Genomic DNA, 17,802 nt, shown 5'->3' with positions numbered 1-17,802 from the left:
CATCAGGAAAAAGCCCATTTGGCCAGTCCACAAGTTGGATTTTACTTTGGATCCAGTCTTAACTTTTAAAATATGAAAGTGCAAGAGTTCTTGAGTGTCAGAGGAAGTCATGTAAGAATGGTGAGCTTGCTCTGTTCCACTTGAGTTGTGAGGAAACAGAGGTGTATTAGTTCATGTTATGGCATAAAATGTGCAGGTGGGAGAGAGAAAAGTCTCCCGATGCAGTGTTAATTCAAGTGGTTAACTTTACAGTGAAAGCTCGTAGAAAATGTTGTCTAATCCAGAGAAGAATGTCTCGCTTTGATATTGAATTATGATTTTTCCTTCTGATTCATTTGTCTTTCCCGTTTTTTTAGCAGGTTCAAGCAACACCTCCTCAGCCCATCAAAGTACCGCAGTTTATCCCTCCTCCCAGACTCACTCCACGTCCAAACTTTCTCCCACAGGTGAGTAAGCCAGTGAGAAGCTGGTAATGGGTTAGGTAGGACACAAGTCCTAATGCAACTTTTTTTTTCTTTCCTTTTTCTCTACATTTTTTATTGGCGTATAATAGTTGTATATAATGATGAGATTTGTTGTTAAATATTTGTACATGCACTCAATATAACAATATAATTTGACTAAAATCACTCTATACCATTTCTCCCCTCCCTCCCCAGATCCCTTTCCTCCACTCTACTGATCTCCCTTTGATTTTCATGAGAAGCCACCCCTTCCACTTTATCAGAGAAAACATAATGACTGTTGACTTTCTAAGTTTGACCATATTTCACTTAACATAATGGTCTCTAGTTTCATCCATTTTCTTACAAATGACATAATTTTATTTTTCTTTATGTCTGGATAAAACTCCAATGTGTACACCATATTTTCTTTATCCATTCATCTGTTGATGGACTCCTTGACTGATTTCGTAGTTTGGCAATTGTGAGTTGTGCTGCTATAAACATAGGTATGCATGTATCACTGTAGTATGATGACTTTATTCTTTAGGTTAAATACCAAGGAGTGGTATAGCTGAGTCATATGGTGATTCCATGCCTAGTCGAGTCTCCATACTGTTTTGTGGGTATACTAGTTTACAGTCCCACCAACAGTGTAAAAATGTCCCCTTTTTCCCCCACATCCTTTCCAGCATTTATTATAGATTGTATTCTTGATGACTGCCATTCTTACCAGTGTGAGATGAAATCTCAGTGTAGTTTCAATTTGCATTTCCCTAGTTGCTAATGATGTTGAACATTTTTTCATATTTTTTTGATCATTTGTATTTCTTCTTTTTGAGAAGTGTCTGTTTAGTTCATTTGCCCTCATGGGCCTTTTCTAAGCAGCCTGTAAGCAGGCTTCCCAATTCAGCTGCATTCAGATCCCACTTAGCAAAAAATTCTGCCAGTTTCTCTACCAGGAGGAATCTTATTTTTTTTTTTTTATCATGGTTTATTAGCAGTGACCATATGCAGTAGAAGAGAGAAGTGAAGGAAAAGGAAATTTTCCCAAATTCAAAACAATTAAGATTACAATCATTAGGGCTGGAGTTGTGGCTCAGTGGTAGAGCACTTGCCTAGCATGTGTGAGACACTGAGTTTAATTCTCAGCACCTCATAAAAATAAATAAACAAAATTAAGGTACTGTGTCCATTAAAAAAAAAAAAATTACATCATTAGGCTAGGGGATGGGGGCTAGCTCAGTGCTAGAGTACTTACCCAGCATGCACAAGGCCCTGGATTCAGTCCCCAGCAAAATAAGAAAGAAACAAATAACACCATTGTAAACCTTATAATTTAGCTAAAACCTGCCTGGCGGTGAAGAAAGAATACAGTTACCACTTTTGTTTTCCTTTTGCAAATGAAAGTGGGAAGGACAGCCAAACTAACCAGTGGAAACCATTCAGTTCTACTCTACAAGTGATGATATTGCATATCATACTTAAAGGCCAAGTTTTATTATAAGATGTAGGAAGGGGTATGCCTAGGGTACTTTCTACTCAGGCTCACACAGCTCTGCTTGCTTATATTTTTCCTGAGTGTTCTTTTAGCAATTTGACTGCCCATCACCATTTTCAAGGCAGAGTGTCAGGATTACCTATCTGACTCTTGAGGACATTGACTTGGCCAATAGAAAGGGTAAAACAGGCCCTACCTTTCAGGCTAAGAGAGAAAAGAAAGGAGTTATGTAACCTGATGCTCTGGTACACACCTGTAATCCCAGTTACTCAGGAGGCTGAAGCAAGAGGATTGCAAATTCAAGGCTAGCGTGGGCAACGTGGTGAGAACCTATCTCAAAATAAAATCAAAAGGGCTGAGGATGTAGCTTAGTAATAGAGTGCTCACCTAGCATTTGCCTGGCCCTAGGTTCAATCCTGAGTACTAAAAACTAAAAAGGAAGAAAGAATTTTGTGATCAGTGGCATAAGTGATTTACAAATAGTCTCTTGAGAGAGATTGGACAGTGCTAACATAAGCTAAGATGATTTCAGTCATTTATCAGATAAATATTTAATAAATATCTTGGGTAGCAAACACTGTACTAAGCGCTATAGATATGCCAGTTTTCAAGACAGAAGGTTCTCTGCTCTTAAAGAGCTTCAGAGACATTTACAGGCAATTACAGTGACTGTTACGGGAAGTATAGAGTAGACTGAGTGTATGTGGGAGGAACACCCAGCCCATTCTCAAGAGCAGTAGAGAAAGTTTCTTTAAGGTTTCCTCGAAGAATTGATATTCAACCTGAGACCTAGAATCCTAGTAAAGTTAGCTTGACAAAATTTGGGGCGAAAAATAAAAATGTCCCAGGGAGAGGACAGAGTATACACGCGTCTGAAGTGTAGATGTGCATGTAGCTTCAGGGGACTGAAGGAACTTTGCTGTAGCTGAGCACAGTGGGCAGTGGGGCTGATCTACACCAGAGATGAGACTAGAGCAGTCCACTGGGACCAGAGCCTGTGGATCCTTCTAGGTTGTGTAGGAATCTGGGTCTTATTCTAGGGGCAGCTGGGATCCATCAAAGAATTTTTCAAGCAACTTCCCTAGCCTTTTTGATTTTATTTTGAGGCAGGGCCTCACTAAGTGGCCCAAGCTGGCCTTGATGTGATCAAACTTTATGTTTTAGAAAACTCCCTCTTGAGGCTGGGGTTGTGGCTCAGTGGTAGAGCACTTGCCTAGCACATGTGAGGCACTGGGTTCGATCATCAGCACCACATAAAAATAAATGAAGATATTGTGAACCAGTCGTGGTGGTATATGCCTGTAATCTCAGTGGCTGGGGAGGCTGAGATAGGAGGATCATGGGTTCAAAGCCAGCCTCAGCAATGGCGAGGCACTACTCAGTGAGACCCTGTCTCTAAATAAAATACAAAATAGGGCTGGGGATGTGGCTCAGTGGTTGAGTGCCACTGAGTTCAATCCTAGTACTCATAAACAAATAAGTAAGTAAGTAAGTAAGTAAGTAAAGGTATTGTGCTCATCTACAACTAAAAAAGTATCAAAAAAATAAGAAGAAAATTTCTTCTTGCCACTATTTAGAGAATGGATTAGCAATGATTAAGACTGTGGATAAGAACAGATAGGAAATTCAGTAATGATGATAGTTAATGATTATAGAGGATTTTGTTATATATGAGGTTCTATGTTAAGCACTTTATGTGGGTTGTCTATTTTATTCTTCACAAGAACCCTGTGAATATGAGTATTACTCCTTTTTTTAGGTAGGCAGTCTAAGGCTTAGTCTATGTTTTTCAAACATCGGGTTATAACTCATTAGTGAAACCTATTTAGTGGGTTGATAGCCCATGCTATATACTTTATTTCATGAAGTTTTTGTTTTATATAGATACAGATATTTATGTGTGTACTTTAAAATGTATTTCCTAAGGTAAGTCAGTGGTACCCACCTCAGGGTTATTTTAAGTTAAGCTAAACTTTTATTTAGACAGACAAGACTATCATGGGCCACACTTAACAGTAGTATACTTCAAATGATACAGGATAGAAAAACCCACTTGCCAAAAAGACAGCATTAGACATTTGTCTTCAATGGGAGTGCCTACAGCAACTGTATAGAAGTTCCTGTAGCTATCTAGGGATTGTTCAGGTTTAAGGAAATGAGGTCTTTATCCAGGACATCAGGAGAGCCACTCTAGCATAGAAGCCTTATGTGCCACAGGAACCAATGTATCTTGTTACAGTTCCATTGGCATGGCATTCGAGAGCCTCACAATGGGTATGTCCAAGTTAATGAGAGTCACCCAGTTAGGAGAGCCCAAAGCATGGTGTCCTGTTGAATATAATTCTCCCCATCCATGTCCAATTTAATTATCCCTTATTGATTCAGTAATAAATGCTTTTTTTATCATGCATGCCTGGTAACATAGTTGTATTCTTACTCTTATTGGGTTTCTGGAGGTACAGAACTAGATAGAATTAACTCTGAATAAAACTCTGATGCATAAAGGAAAAGGATTTTACCTTCTGATCACAGTTTTAAAAGTTGGAAATATAACTGGTTTAGAAATACCAGATATGTTGTCTGAGGTTACAGAGCTTATGAGTGTTAGAACCAGGATTTGAACCTAAGTAAGGTTGACTCCATATTTTTTAGCTTTTTTTTTTTTTTTTTTTTTTTGGTGCCAGGGATTGAACCCCAAGGCATTTAACCACTGAGCCATATCCCCAGCCTTTTTTTTTTTTTTTTTTTTTTGAGACAGGATCTTACTAAGTTGCTTAGGATCTTGCTGAGGTTGGTTTTGAACTTGCCTCAGCCTGCTGAGCCACTGAGATTATACCCCTGCACCACTGTGCCCAGCTTAAATACATATTTTTTTTAATCAGTTTCAGTAGTGCAAACATAAACTACTGTTGTTGCAGTGAGGATAGAAAGAAGTAGACAAATTTGAAAGTATTTAGGTAGTAGAGTTGAAGTAGAAAGTGTCAAGAATGATTCTAAAGTTTTTTTTATTTGTTTGTTTTTGTTTAGTTTTACACGGACACAGTATCTTTATTTTAATGTGGTGCTGAGGACTGAACCCGGTGCCTCACACATGCTAGGCAAGTGCACTGAGTTACAACTGCAGCCCCGACGCCAAAGTTTATTTATCAAGAAAAGGCCATTTACTTAGTAGAGTTATCTAACAGGGAGTTGAATATGATTCCGAAGTTTAGGAAATATTTCTGGTTCTGAGACCAGAAGACTGTGAAAGTCTTTAATACACAGATGGTAACTAAAGTCTTAGGAAGAGTGAGGCCATTGGGGAACAAGAGGGGTTCCAGAGCAAAATCCTGAGAAATATTTGCATTTAAGATGGTACAGAAGTAGCCAAGAACAGGGAATTAGAGGGCCAGAAGTGGAGGTTTACTTAACCAATCAATGTGAAGAAATTCAGAATGTGAATTAAGGCTATTAGCAATACTATTGCTATACTGGCACAAGTTCTGTGTGGGACTCTTCTCTGGATCAGGCCTTTGACCTCTGTCTGAAGAAGCAGCATGCTATACAAGAAGGAACTGAGAGTTGAACCATAATTACTACATTCCAGGGTAGCATTTGGGTCCTGTTGTGAGCCAATAGGCCTTTTGTAAGATTTTGTCCTAAGATCTGAAGAATTAAAATAAGAAAATAAATATTAATAAGTATTGTATGAAGTACCATTTCACATACATAGTGTAGAAGATTTTATGTTTTAGATTTATACAACTTGAGAAGTATCTTTAAATAATACAGTAATTATTCTCTCTTTCCCCCATAGGTTCGACCCAAGCCTGTGGCTCAGAATAACATTCCTATCGCCCCAGCACCTCCTCCCATGCTTGCAGCTCCTCAACTTATCCAGAGGCCTGTCATGCTGACCAAGTTTACCCCGACAACCCTCCCCACATCCCAGAACTCCATTCACCCTGTCCGTGTTGTCAATGGGCAGACCGCAACCATAGCCAAAACGTTCCCCATGGCCCAGCTCACCAGCATTGTGATAGCTACTCCAGGGACCAGACTCGCTGGACCTCAAACTGTACAGCTTAGCAAGCCAAGCCTTGAAAAACAGGTACGGGAAGGATATGCACCTGCCGTGGGTGGTAGTGTTGCCCTTGAGGCACTGGCTGCTGGGCTGTCTCTAAATACACCTTGTCAAGGGCTCTTCATCTCAGCACCACTGTTGATAACCTGTTGCTTATTATATAATCCTTCCAACATGCAAAAAGCCCATTCTTACTGAAGCAAGTTGAATTGCTTTTCTCACTATCCCTTTATAAAGGGCTTCAGATTCTTGTGTGAGTGAGCTCCCCCTGCTGGTTCTGATGCAGAAGTTCACAGATGTGCTTCCTTGCTGAAGCAGTGGAGCCTAAAAGTAGTAAACAGAAAACGCCATATTAGTTTCGGCCCAATAAGAATCCAGATGAGGATATGACTGTGAGAGTCAGGAAGAATAAACAAAACAATAAAGAAATTTAATTTCAAAAACCTTCCATGATTATTAGAGATAATATGTAGCCAAACAAATTCAGATTTCCAAAAATCATGCTCTAGCGGATGCAGATATTTAGTTCACTTATTAAAACCCTTCATTTATATTTTCTGAAATCCAAGTTTCTCTTAAACTTATGAGACTAGAATAATACAACTAACCTTAAAAATCTATGGGAGCCCTCTAAAACCCAGCAACAACAACAAAGCAAAGGACTTATAGCCACTCACTATAGCCTTTTAGAAAAAAAGACCAGTGATGAGAAAGAAGAATTTTGCAAAGAAATAAAAGCATCCCCTTTCAAGAAAGTTATTTTAAAGTCATTCAACTATTTCTAATTGACTTCCCATTCATGGTAAAAAATAGTCTCTGGTGACCTCCAATGTCCAGCTTCTGGATAGCAACAGACCTTGATTGAGAGAGGTTAGCCACATGGTAGGGAATGAAGGCTTCCTGCTCCTTTAGCCTTCTTGAACAGAGGAACCTTACACATAGAGCACTCGGCCTTGTACTCAGGAAGCTCATAAGTGTAGCAGACTTTATGCTTAAAGAAGCTAGCTACCAAAATGTCATGCTCAGGAAATATGAGAACGCATATTGCCATTTCTGGGGAACCTGCACAGACCCCAGGAAAGGCTGAGGGACATTCAGAAATAGTTATTTACACATATTTTAGATTAGAAGTTTTCAGACACTCATTGGCAACAGAACTTAAGTGTAAAATATTAAAATTCAAATGCTCAAGCTCAGGAGTTTAGTGGGGATATATTTGCAGATCTCTCTGCCCTCGTGTGCTGTGCTGGTTCTCAGAGACCCTTTGAGAGGAGCCTTAGTGTCCCATAGAAGGTGGTTTCACAACACCCTTTTTGATCACTGGTAACACTGCTCTTTGACTTTTTTTTTTTAATTAAAGATATAAAAGAATTTTTTCAGTTTTATTTGTACACTTTTTATTACAAAGGTAATATATATTCATTTAAAAATGTAAACATTACTAAAATAAAAATTGTAGAAAGTGCTCTCCCCCATAATCAGTAAAGATTATAAACTGTGCCATAATTTTAGAATTTTACCCCCAAGAGTTAATTACTATTAATACTTAGATTATATTTCCTCAGATATTTTCTGTGCACATGCTAACATTTTTTTAAAGCAAAACCCAAAACCTGCATATTATGTTTAACTTACTCTTTTTTCCCTTAATAGATCTTAAGCATCTTTTCATGTCTTGGTATTACATGTTGATAGAGCTTTTAATTTTAATATCAAAAAGATTTGCATGCGTTCTTTTTTTTTTTTTAAGAAAGAAAGAGTGAATTGAAGTAAGCATTTCAAGGAGTGATCAACTGTGTCAATGTTGCTAATAATCAGAGACTAAGCTTTTTCTTTTTTTTTTAAGAGAGAGTGAAAGAGGAGAGAGAGAGAGAGAGAGAGAGAGAATTTTAATATTTTTTTTTTTTTTTAGTTCTCAGCGGACACAACATCTTTGTTGGTATGTGGTGCTGAGGATCGAACCCGGGTCGCACGCATGCCAGGCGAGCGCGCTACCGCTTGAGCCACATCCCCAGCCCCTGCATGCGTTCTTAACAATTATTTTTTTTCCTTTTTTAGCAGTATATTCTAGTCTCTCTTCTTTTTTGAATAGGAAATCTAATAATAGAGGAATCTAATCATTGTCTTATTTTAGTTTGGTAGGCTTCCTAGCATAGCAGTCTTACAGATTACTAAGCCCAATCAACAAGGGACTCTCTTTAGAGTAGATTACATTTTCAGAATTCTCTTATTTCAGGTCTTTCTACTATCCTTCTTTTCTCTGTTATTGCATTTTCAATATCACATTTTTAGCCATTAAGGCTTCTCATAGATGGGGCTAAGAGTAAAGCAGTGTAAATATGGAGCCGAGAAAGTACCATGGTACCTGTGTATACAGTGTTTCAATATGATCAGATGACCTGGGTTCTCTTCTGCTTGATTTCATTTAGGGTGGTAACATTATTCATTTAATAAAAATATGTTTGTTAAATGCCAGCTGCTTGTGGTATCTGTATCCAGAGATGAATAATGAAAGCTTGTGCCCTCACAGAGCTCAGTCTCTGTTACATTTGAAGCAGGCACTGAGACTCTGCCACCAGAGAAGGAAGCATGGCAAATTATGGAAGTCCAGTGGCCTCACAGGAGTGCCAGTCATATCAACAGGGGTCTCAGTTCTTTCCCTTTTTGGACATTATCAACAAGTTTAAAGAACTTTGAGGCTGGGCGCCGTGAGGCATACCTGTAATCCCAGAGGCTCGGGAGGCTGAAGCAGGAGGATCACAAGTTCAAAGCCAGCCGCAACAAAAGCAAGATGCTAAGCAACTCTATGAAACCCTGTGTCTAAATAAAACACAAAATAGGACTGGGATGTGGCTCAGTGGTTGAGTGCCCCTGAGTTCAATTCCTAGTACCCCCCCAAAAAAGAACTTTGAGACTGAAGATGTACAGGCATAGCTCAGAGATAGTGTAGTTTCTGTTCGAGACCACAACAGTGAAACAAATATTGCAATAAAGCAAGGTGTGAAATTTTTGCTTTCCTAGTACATACAAAAATTGGTTTATACTATACTGTAGTCTGTTAAGTGTGCAGCAGCATTATGTCTAAAAGAATTTTCATACCTTAATTTAAAACTATGTTATTGCTTAAAAAAAAAATGCCAACAATCATCTGAACCTTCAGCCACATGGTGGCTTCTGATTGATCCAGGTTGGTGGTCATTGAGAGTTGAGGTAGCTGTGGCAGCTTCTTAAAATAAGACAAAGAAGATTGCTGCATCATTTGGCAGTTCTTTCACCAAAAATTTCTGTGAACTATGTGATACTATTTGATAGCATTTTACATACATAGTAGAACTTTCATAATTGAACTGAATCTTCTCAAACTCTGCCACTGCTTTATCAACTAGGTTTATGTAATACTCTGAATCCTTCGTTGCCATTTCAACTATGTTCACAGCTTCTTCCCCATTGAAGGTTCCATCACAAAAAACCACTTTCTTTACTCAATCATAAGAACAGCTCTTCATCCATTAAAGTTTTGTCATCACGCCAAGGCAGGAGGATTGCAAGTTTGAGGTCAGCCTTAGCAACTTAGTGAGACATTGTTTCAAAATAAAAAAAGAAAAAGGAGAGGGTTGTAGCTTAGTGGTAAAGTGTCCCATGGGTTCAATCCGTAGTAAAAAAAAAAAAAAAAAATTATTAAGAAATGGCATCAATTCAGTCACCATCTTTAGATTCCATTTCTAATTTTAGTTCCATTATCTTTCCACCACATCTGTATTCACTTCCTTCACTGAAGTCTTGAATCCCTTAAAGTCATCCAGCTTCACTAAAGGTCTGTATATGTTAATATTTTGATCTCTTCCCATAAATCATGAATGTTCTTAATGACATCTATAATGATGAATCTTTTCCAGAAGATATTCAATATACTTTCCCCACATCCTTCAGAGAAGTCACTACATATGGCAAGTACATTGAGCAATGTAGTTCTTAAATGATAAGACGTGAAAGTTGAAATTACTCCTTTATCCATGGGCTGCAGCATTGATATTGTCTTAGCAGGCATGAAAACATTAATCTTATATACAGCTCCATTGGTCCTCTAGGTTGACCAGGTACATTGTCAGTGACCAGTAATATTTTGAAAGGTATCTTTTTTTTTCTTCCTGAGTAGGAAGTCTGAACAGTGGGCTTGAACTATTCAGTAGGCCTCAGGGCTGGGATTGGGGCTCAGAGGAAGAGCGCTTGCCTCGCATGCATGAGGCTCTGGGTTCAATCCTCAGCACCACATAAAAATTAAAAATAAAGATATTGTGTCCACCTATAACTAAAAAATTAATATTAAAAAAAATTCAATATGGGGCTGGGGATGTGGCTCAAGCAGTAGTGTACTTGCTCACCTGGCATGCATGGGGTGCTGGGTTCGATCCTCAGCACCACATAAAAATAAAAAAAAAAAAAAGATTAAAAAAAAAATTCTGTAGGCCTTGTTGTAAACAGATGTGCTATCATCTAGGCTTTGGTGTTCATTTATAGAAAACAGGCAGAGTGGTGTTAGTGTGATTCTTAAGGACCCTAGGATTTTCAAATTAGTAAATGACCACTGGCTTCAACCTAATGTCACTAGCTGCATTAGCCTCTAACATAAGAGGCAGCCTGTTCTTTGAAGCCAGTCATTGACTTCTCCTCTCCATCTATGAAAACCCTAGATGGCATTTTCTTTGAATATGAGGCTGTTTGATCTACAGTAAAGACCTGTTGTTTAGGAAATCCACCTTCATCAGTTATCTAAGCTAGGTCTCCTGGGTAACTTGCTGCAGTTTCTACATCAGAGCTCACTGCTTCACCTTGATGGCTTCTTTCCTTAAACCTCACGAACCAACTACTGCTAGTTTCAAATTGAAGAGAATTGGGGCTTTGCTCTGTATTAGACTTTGGTATAAGAGAATGTTGTGGCTGATTGATCTCTCCAGACCACTACAGTTCTTCCTATCATGATAAGACTCCTTACTTTTCTCTAATTTATGTGTTCACTGGAGAAGCACTTTTAACTTCCCTCATGAACATTTCCTATGTACACACTGGCTAACTGGCCTATGAGTCCTAGCTTTCCACCCATCTCTGCTTTCAACATGCCTGCTTCATTAAGCGTAATCATTTCTAGCTTCCGATTTAAAGTGAGAGATGTGGGACTCTTCTGTCACTTCAATAGAGACCATTGTAGGGTTATTAACTAGGCTGATTTCAGTACTGTTGTCTCAGGGAACAGGGAGAGGGAGAGACGGGAACCACCAGTTGGTGAAGCAGTCAGAACACACATAGTATTTATCAATTAAGTTCACCATCTTTTTTTCTCTCTCTTTTTTTTTGGGGGGGGGGGTGGTGTTTGTCTTTTTTTGTTTATTTTGTTTTTAAATTTTTTTATTTTTTATTTTTTTTACATGAGCTCTCTTATTTTTTTTGCATTACAATTCTTAATACACCTGTATACCACAATTTATCATATTTCTGTATATAAGATATGTTGACACCAAATTCACATCTTCATACATGTATTTTGTATAATGATGAAGGTCTCCTTCTACCATCCTAGCTATTCCCCTTCTCCCTCCCTTTCCCTCCACCCCTCTTCCCTATCTAGAGGTAACCTTCTTCCCATGCTCTCCCTCCCTACCCCATTTTGAGTCATCCCCCTTATATCAGAGAAGACATTCAGCATTTGTTTTTTGGGGATTGGCTAACTTAGCATAATCTGCTCTAATGCCATCCATTTCCCTGCAAATGCCATGATCTTATTCTTTTTTAGTGCTGAGTAATATTCCATTGTGTATAAATGCCACATTTTTTTTTTTATCCATTCATCCATTGAAGTACATCTAGGTTGGCTCCACAGTTTAGCTATTGTGAATTGTGCTGCTATAAACATTGATGTGGCTGTGTCCCTGTGGTATGCTGTTTTTAGGTCCTTTGGGTATAGTCCGAGAAGAGGAATAGCTGGGTCAAATGGTGGTTCCATTCCCAGCTTTCCAAGGAATCTCCATACTGCTTTCCAAAATGGCTGCACCAATTTGCAGTACCATCAGCAGTGTATGAGTGTACCTTTTTCCCTGCATCCTTGCCAGCAGTTGTTGTTTATCTTCATGATGGCTGCCATTCTTACTGGAGTGAGATGGTATCTTAGAGTAGTTTTAATTTGCATTTCTCTGATTACTAGAGATGATGAGCATTTTTTTCGTATATTTGTTGATTGATTGTATAACCTCTTCTGAGAAGTGTCTGTTCAGTCCTTGGACCATTTATTGATTGGATTATTTGTGGGGGGTTTTTTGGTGCTTATCTTGTTGAGCTCTTTATATACCCTATAGATTAGAGCTCAATCTGATGTGTGAAGAGTAAAAATTTGTTCCCAGGATGTAGGCTCCCTATTCACCTCACATATTATTTCTTTTGCTGAGACAAAAAATTTTTAGTTTGAATCCTTCCCATTTGTTGATTCTTGGTTTTAATTCTTGTGCTGTAGGTCTTATTAAGGAAGTTGGAGCCTAGCCCCACGTGATGGAGATTAAGGCCTACTTTTTCTTCTATTAGATGCAGAGTCTCTGGTTTAATACCTAGATCCTTGATCCATTTTGAGTTAACTTTTGTGCATGATGAGAGATAGGGATTCAATTTCATTTTGTTGCTTATGGATTTCCAGTTTTCCCAGCACCATTTGTTGAAGATGCTGTCCTTTCTCCATTGCATGCTTTTGGCACCTTTGTCTAATATAAGGTAGTTGTAATTTTGTGGGTTAGTCTCTGTGTCCTCTATTCTGTACCATTGGTCTACCAGCCTGTTTTGGTGCCAGTACCATGCTGTTTTTATTACTAATGCTCTGTAGTATAGTTTAAGGTCTGGTACAGCGATACCACCTGTTTCACTCTTCCTGCTTAGAATTGCTTTAGCTATTCTGTATCTCTTATTTTTCCAGATGAATTTCATGATTACTTTTTCTATTTCTATGAGGAATGCCATTGGGATTTTGATGGGAATTGCATTGAACCTGTATAATACTTTTGGTTATATGGTCATTTTAATAATATTAATTCTGCCTATTCATGAGTAAGGTAGATCTTTCCATCTTCTAAGGTCCTCTTCTGTTTCTCTCTTTAGGGTTCTATAGTTTTCATTGTATAGATCTTTCACCTCTTTTGTTGATTCCCAAGTATTTTATTTATTTATTTTTTGAGGATATTGTGAATGGAGTAGTTTTCCTCATTTCCTTTTCAGAGGATTTGTCACTGATATACAGGAATGCCTTTCATTTATGCGTGTTGATTTTATATCCTGCCACTTTGCTGAATTCATTTACTAGTTCTAGAAGTTTCTTGGTGGAGATTTTTGAGTCTTCTAGGTATAGAATCATATCATCAGCAAATAGTGCTAGTTTAAGTTCTTCTTTTCCTTTCTAAATGCTCTGGCCAGTGTTTCAAGAACTGTGTTGAAGCAAAGTGGTGAGAGAGGGCGTCCCTGTCTTGTTCCAGATTTTAGAGGGAATGCCTTTAGATTTTTCTCCATTTAGAATGATTAGAATTGAGATGGGGTCTTGCTCTGTTACCAAAGCTGGTCTTGAACTCCTGGGCTTAAGCAGTCCTTCTACCATAGACTCCTGGGATTGCTGGCATGTGCCACTGCACCCAACAAGCTCATCATCTTTTACGGTACATTTCATGGAGCCTTCAGACAATTAACAATTGTAACATGGAAGATCCATAGATCACCATCACAGTTATAATAATGGAAAGGTTTGAAATTGTCAAAATATGACAGACATGAAATGAGCACAAGGTGCTGGGAAAATGCCACCAGTAGATTTGCTGGACACAGGGTTGCCATGAACCTGCAATTTGGGAGAGGAAAAAAAAAAACCCAAAACACAAAAACTGCAGTAAATGGGGATAACCCTGTTGATGCTCAATGAAGTAAAGAATTAAAGTCTATTGGACGATGTCTGACTCGGAGTTACATTCTCAGGAATTATGTTTGTTTCTTCTCCAACCCATCCACACCCTGCAACAAGGACCTCTATGGAAGGCAACAGAAGGTCCTGTGGGGAAAGTTTGCCAGAAAGCCCCTACTCCTCCCATGTAAGTTCTTCATAGGAACCTATATAATATCCTCTAAAATAGGAGTACTTACAAGATGAGAATAGTAGTTCCATTCTTCCCTTCCTTTCCAGAGAGCCAAGTAACCAAGCAAGGGATGTTGCTTGCCCTCAGTTCAAATTTATTTAATCTGATTAACCATCTTGTCCCATATAGATGTGGAACTCCTATAAAAACTTTGATATAGCATATCATATATAATGTGATTGATTATATAATATATAGCATAATTATATAAGAAAATTATAATATATTATAATAATTGTGTTATATGATTAACATAATATATAAGCTCTAGATTATGATCTCCAACATATTTTAATGCTCTAGTGTCAATTTCTTTAAACTATTTGCAGAAATGAAAACTTGGGACTTAGTGGTTTACAAAAACTACTTGAATCTTTATTCATTTTCACCTGCCTAACTGACTTTTTTTTCATGCAGCCAAGTCTCAGAGGGTAAATTTTAAATTCAGGGTTCTAGACTTGTCAGAGTTTTCGGATTCTCTCTTTTATAATATCAAACAGAATAGAAGATACAAATTCAAATTTTAGCTGAAGATGTGAAGCAGGAAATACAAAGGAGTAAAACAAGTTGGAAGTAAACGAGGTCTTTTTATTTTTCCACTTTCAATTGAAATATGAGTGCAGGAGATAAGCTACTTTTATTCTTAATTCCTCTTTTGAAATAATCAGGCAAGCATGATAATATTTGGCAATAGAAAGTGGAAGAGACTGGTGATCTGCAAAGTAATGTGCTCCTTCTCAAGGAAGCAGCTGCTTCTTGGCAGTAACTAGTTTTTATCATATGGAAACTTTGAAGAAAAGCCCGAAATCCAGATGTTTTGAAAAGTTGCCTAGTTTTTAAAATACTAGTAACTGTTCAAATACTGTGAAGACAAAAAATAACATCTGCAGGGCAGCTTCAACTGTGGATAATGGTTTGTTATCTCTGATAAGAGACCAAGCTTTTAGATGAATCAATCTTTTTTTGTTTCTTAACCTAATTGTTTTAAATTGAAGTGAAATTCACATCACATATAATTAAATCATCTTAAAGTGAACAATTCAATGTAACAATTTAGTTACATTCACACTGTTATACAACTACCATCTCTTATCTAGTTCCCAAACATTTTCATTATCCCAAAATAAAACCTAGTTTCTATTAAGGAGTTATTTTTTTTTTATTCACCCCTAACCCTGGCAGTCACTAGTCTGCTTTCTGTGTCTATAGATTAACCTGGTCTGGGTATTTTATATAAGTGGAATAATAAAGCATGTGAATTTTTGTGTCTGGCTTCTTTTACAGTATAATGTTTTCAAGATTCATTCATATTGTAATATTTATCTATACTTTCTTACTTTGTAATGGCTGAGTAATATTCCATGGTGTGTATATGTGTTTGTTTCTCCATTCATCTGTTGATAGACATTTGAGTTGTTTCTACCTGTTGACTATTGTGAATAGTGCTGCTGTGAACTTTGGTGCATATGAATGCATATGAGTACTTGTTAGTTTGTTGAGCTATATGGGTAAGAGTGTGGTTGCTGTGTCAATTGGTAATTCTGCTCAACTTTTTGAGGAACTGCCAAATTGTTCCTCAGAGTCATGCTTTATGGCTAAATCATTTTTATTCCCAGTAGCAATATATGAGCATTCCATTTTCTCCTCACCCTTGCCAGTGCTTACTGTTTTCCTTTTTTTATTGTTTTTTCCCTTTCGTTTATAGCCAGCCTGGTGGGTGTGAAGTAGATAGCATTCTAATCTTTATTTGCATTTCTCTAATTGCTATTAGTATTATCTTTCCATGTGCTTATTGGCCATTCATATACTTTTGTGTGTGTGTGTGTGTGTGTGTATTAGTTGTAGATGGACACAATACCTTCATTTTGTCTATTTATTTTTATGTGGCACTGAGAATCAAACCCAGTGCCTTTTGTGTGTGTGTGTGTGTGTGTGTGTGTGTGTGTGTGTGTATTAGTTGTAGATGGACACAATACCTTCATTTTGTCTATTTATTTTTATGTGGCACTGAGAATTAAACCCAGTGCCTCACACGAGCGAAGCAAGTGCTCTACCACTGAGCCACAATCCCAGCCCCTTGTATATATTCTTAAGAGAAGTATGTATTTAAATTTTTTGCCAGTTTTTAAATTGAGTTGTTTTTCTCTTAAGTTGTAAGAGTCCTTCATATAATATGAAGAGTAGATCCTTATTAGATATTTGATTTTTAAATATTTTCTTTCATCCTGTAAGCCATCTTTTCGTTTCTTGGTAATGTCCTTTGATGCACAGCTGATTTTTGTCTTGATCTTGTACTCTGCAGCTTTGCTGAATTTATTAACTCTAATAGTTGTTCTATAGATTCTTTGAGATTTTCTGTATCTACAATCATGTCATCTGCAAATTGGGATAGTTGTATATCTTTTTTTCTAGTTTTCACGTCTTGATTTCCATTTCTTGCCTAATTGCCGTGTCTGGAACTTTTGCTACAGTGTTGAGTAGCAACAGTGAAAGCAAAAGTCCTTTTGTCCTTGATGGGGGGAGGGGGCTTTCAGCGTTTCACCATTGAACATGATGGTAGGTGTGGTTTTTCATAAATATTTCTTATAAAGTTGAAGAAGTTCCCTTTTGCTTTTTATCATGAATGGATGTTGGACTTTTTAGAAATAAAAATTGCATTAAGGTGTACAATGTGATTGTTTGATATAGATACACATAGAGATGAAAGCAAATTAGCACTATGACCTAATACCATAAAATATAAAGTAAAACCAACTTGGTATTCTATTTGACTTTCCAATAAAAGTTGTTTTCCTGGTTTACCTGAAAGAAAAAAAAAAAACAGTATACATAGATACCTAGAAATGATTACTACAGTCAGGCTAATTAACACGTGCATCTCATGTAGTTACCTTTTGTATATATGTGGTGGATTCTTTTTTAGTACTGGGGACTGAACCCAGGCTTCGTGCTTAGCAGGCAAGTTCTGTATCATGGAACTACGCCCTCAGCTCTTGGACTTGGACAAATGCTTTCTTCTACACCAATTGAGATGATCACATGTTTTCCTTGTGGGTTATGTTGATTTTCTTATGTTGAATATCTCTTCCATTCATGGAATACATCCAGCTTGGTCATGGTGTATCATCCTTTTAATATGCCATTGGATTCAGTTTGGTAGTAGTATGTTGAGGATTTTTGCAGCATATTCATAAGGGAAATAGATCTGTAATTTTCTATTCTGTGGCAATAAAGTAATGCTGCTCTCATAGAATGAATTAGGTTTTATTTTTTGGAAGACATTGAGTAGGATGTCTTCAAATGATTGGGGAAATTCAGTAATGAAGCCATCTGGCCCTGAACTTTTTGTTTTAATTAAAAGAGGATTTTGATAACTATTTTATTTTATTTTGGGTACTGGGGATTTAACCCAGGGGCTCTTTACTGAGCTACATCCCCAGCCTTTTTTATTTATTTTATTTTATTTTATTTTATTTTGAGATAGGATCTCACTAAGTTGCTGAGGCTGGCCTTGAATTTGCAATCTTCCGGTCTCAGCATCCCAAGTTGATGGGATTATAGGTGTGCACCACCAGGCCTGGCTCTTTTTGTGTGTGTATTGCGGGGATTACTAGGGATCAACCCAGGGGCACTTTATCACTG

At 37.6% G+C, this 17,802-nt stretch overlaps 1 protein-coding gene across 10 annotated transcripts in view; it reads left to right on the top strand.

Annotated features, from left to right (window-relative positions):
- Positions 1–17,802, top strand: part of PHF21A (PHD finger protein 21A) — a 198,057-nt gene that overhangs the window by 153,091 nt on the left and 27,164 nt on the right. For 8 of the 10 annotated variants that reach the window (XM_081279945.1, XM_081279944.1, XM_081279938.1 and 5 more), the window contains 2 exons: positions 357–446; positions 5,741–6,034. In XM_081279945.1, coding sequence (XP_081136071.1) covers positions 357–446; positions 5,741–6,034 — 384 coding nt within the window. The remainder of the gene's footprint in view (positions 1–356; positions 447–5,740; positions 6,035–17,802) is intronic. The other 2 variants (XM_081279937.1, XM_081279943.1) reach the window with 1 other exon arrangement.

Source organism: Spermophilus citellus (assembly GCF_964194105.1).
Source record: "Spermophilus citellus genome assembly, chromosome: 2".
NCBI lineage: Eukaryota > Metazoa > Chordata > Mammalia > Rodentia > Sciuridae > Spermophilus > Spermophilus citellus.
The sequence above is the reverse complement of the archived record's forward strand: the minus strand, read 5'-3'. Positions and strand labels throughout refer to the sequence as shown.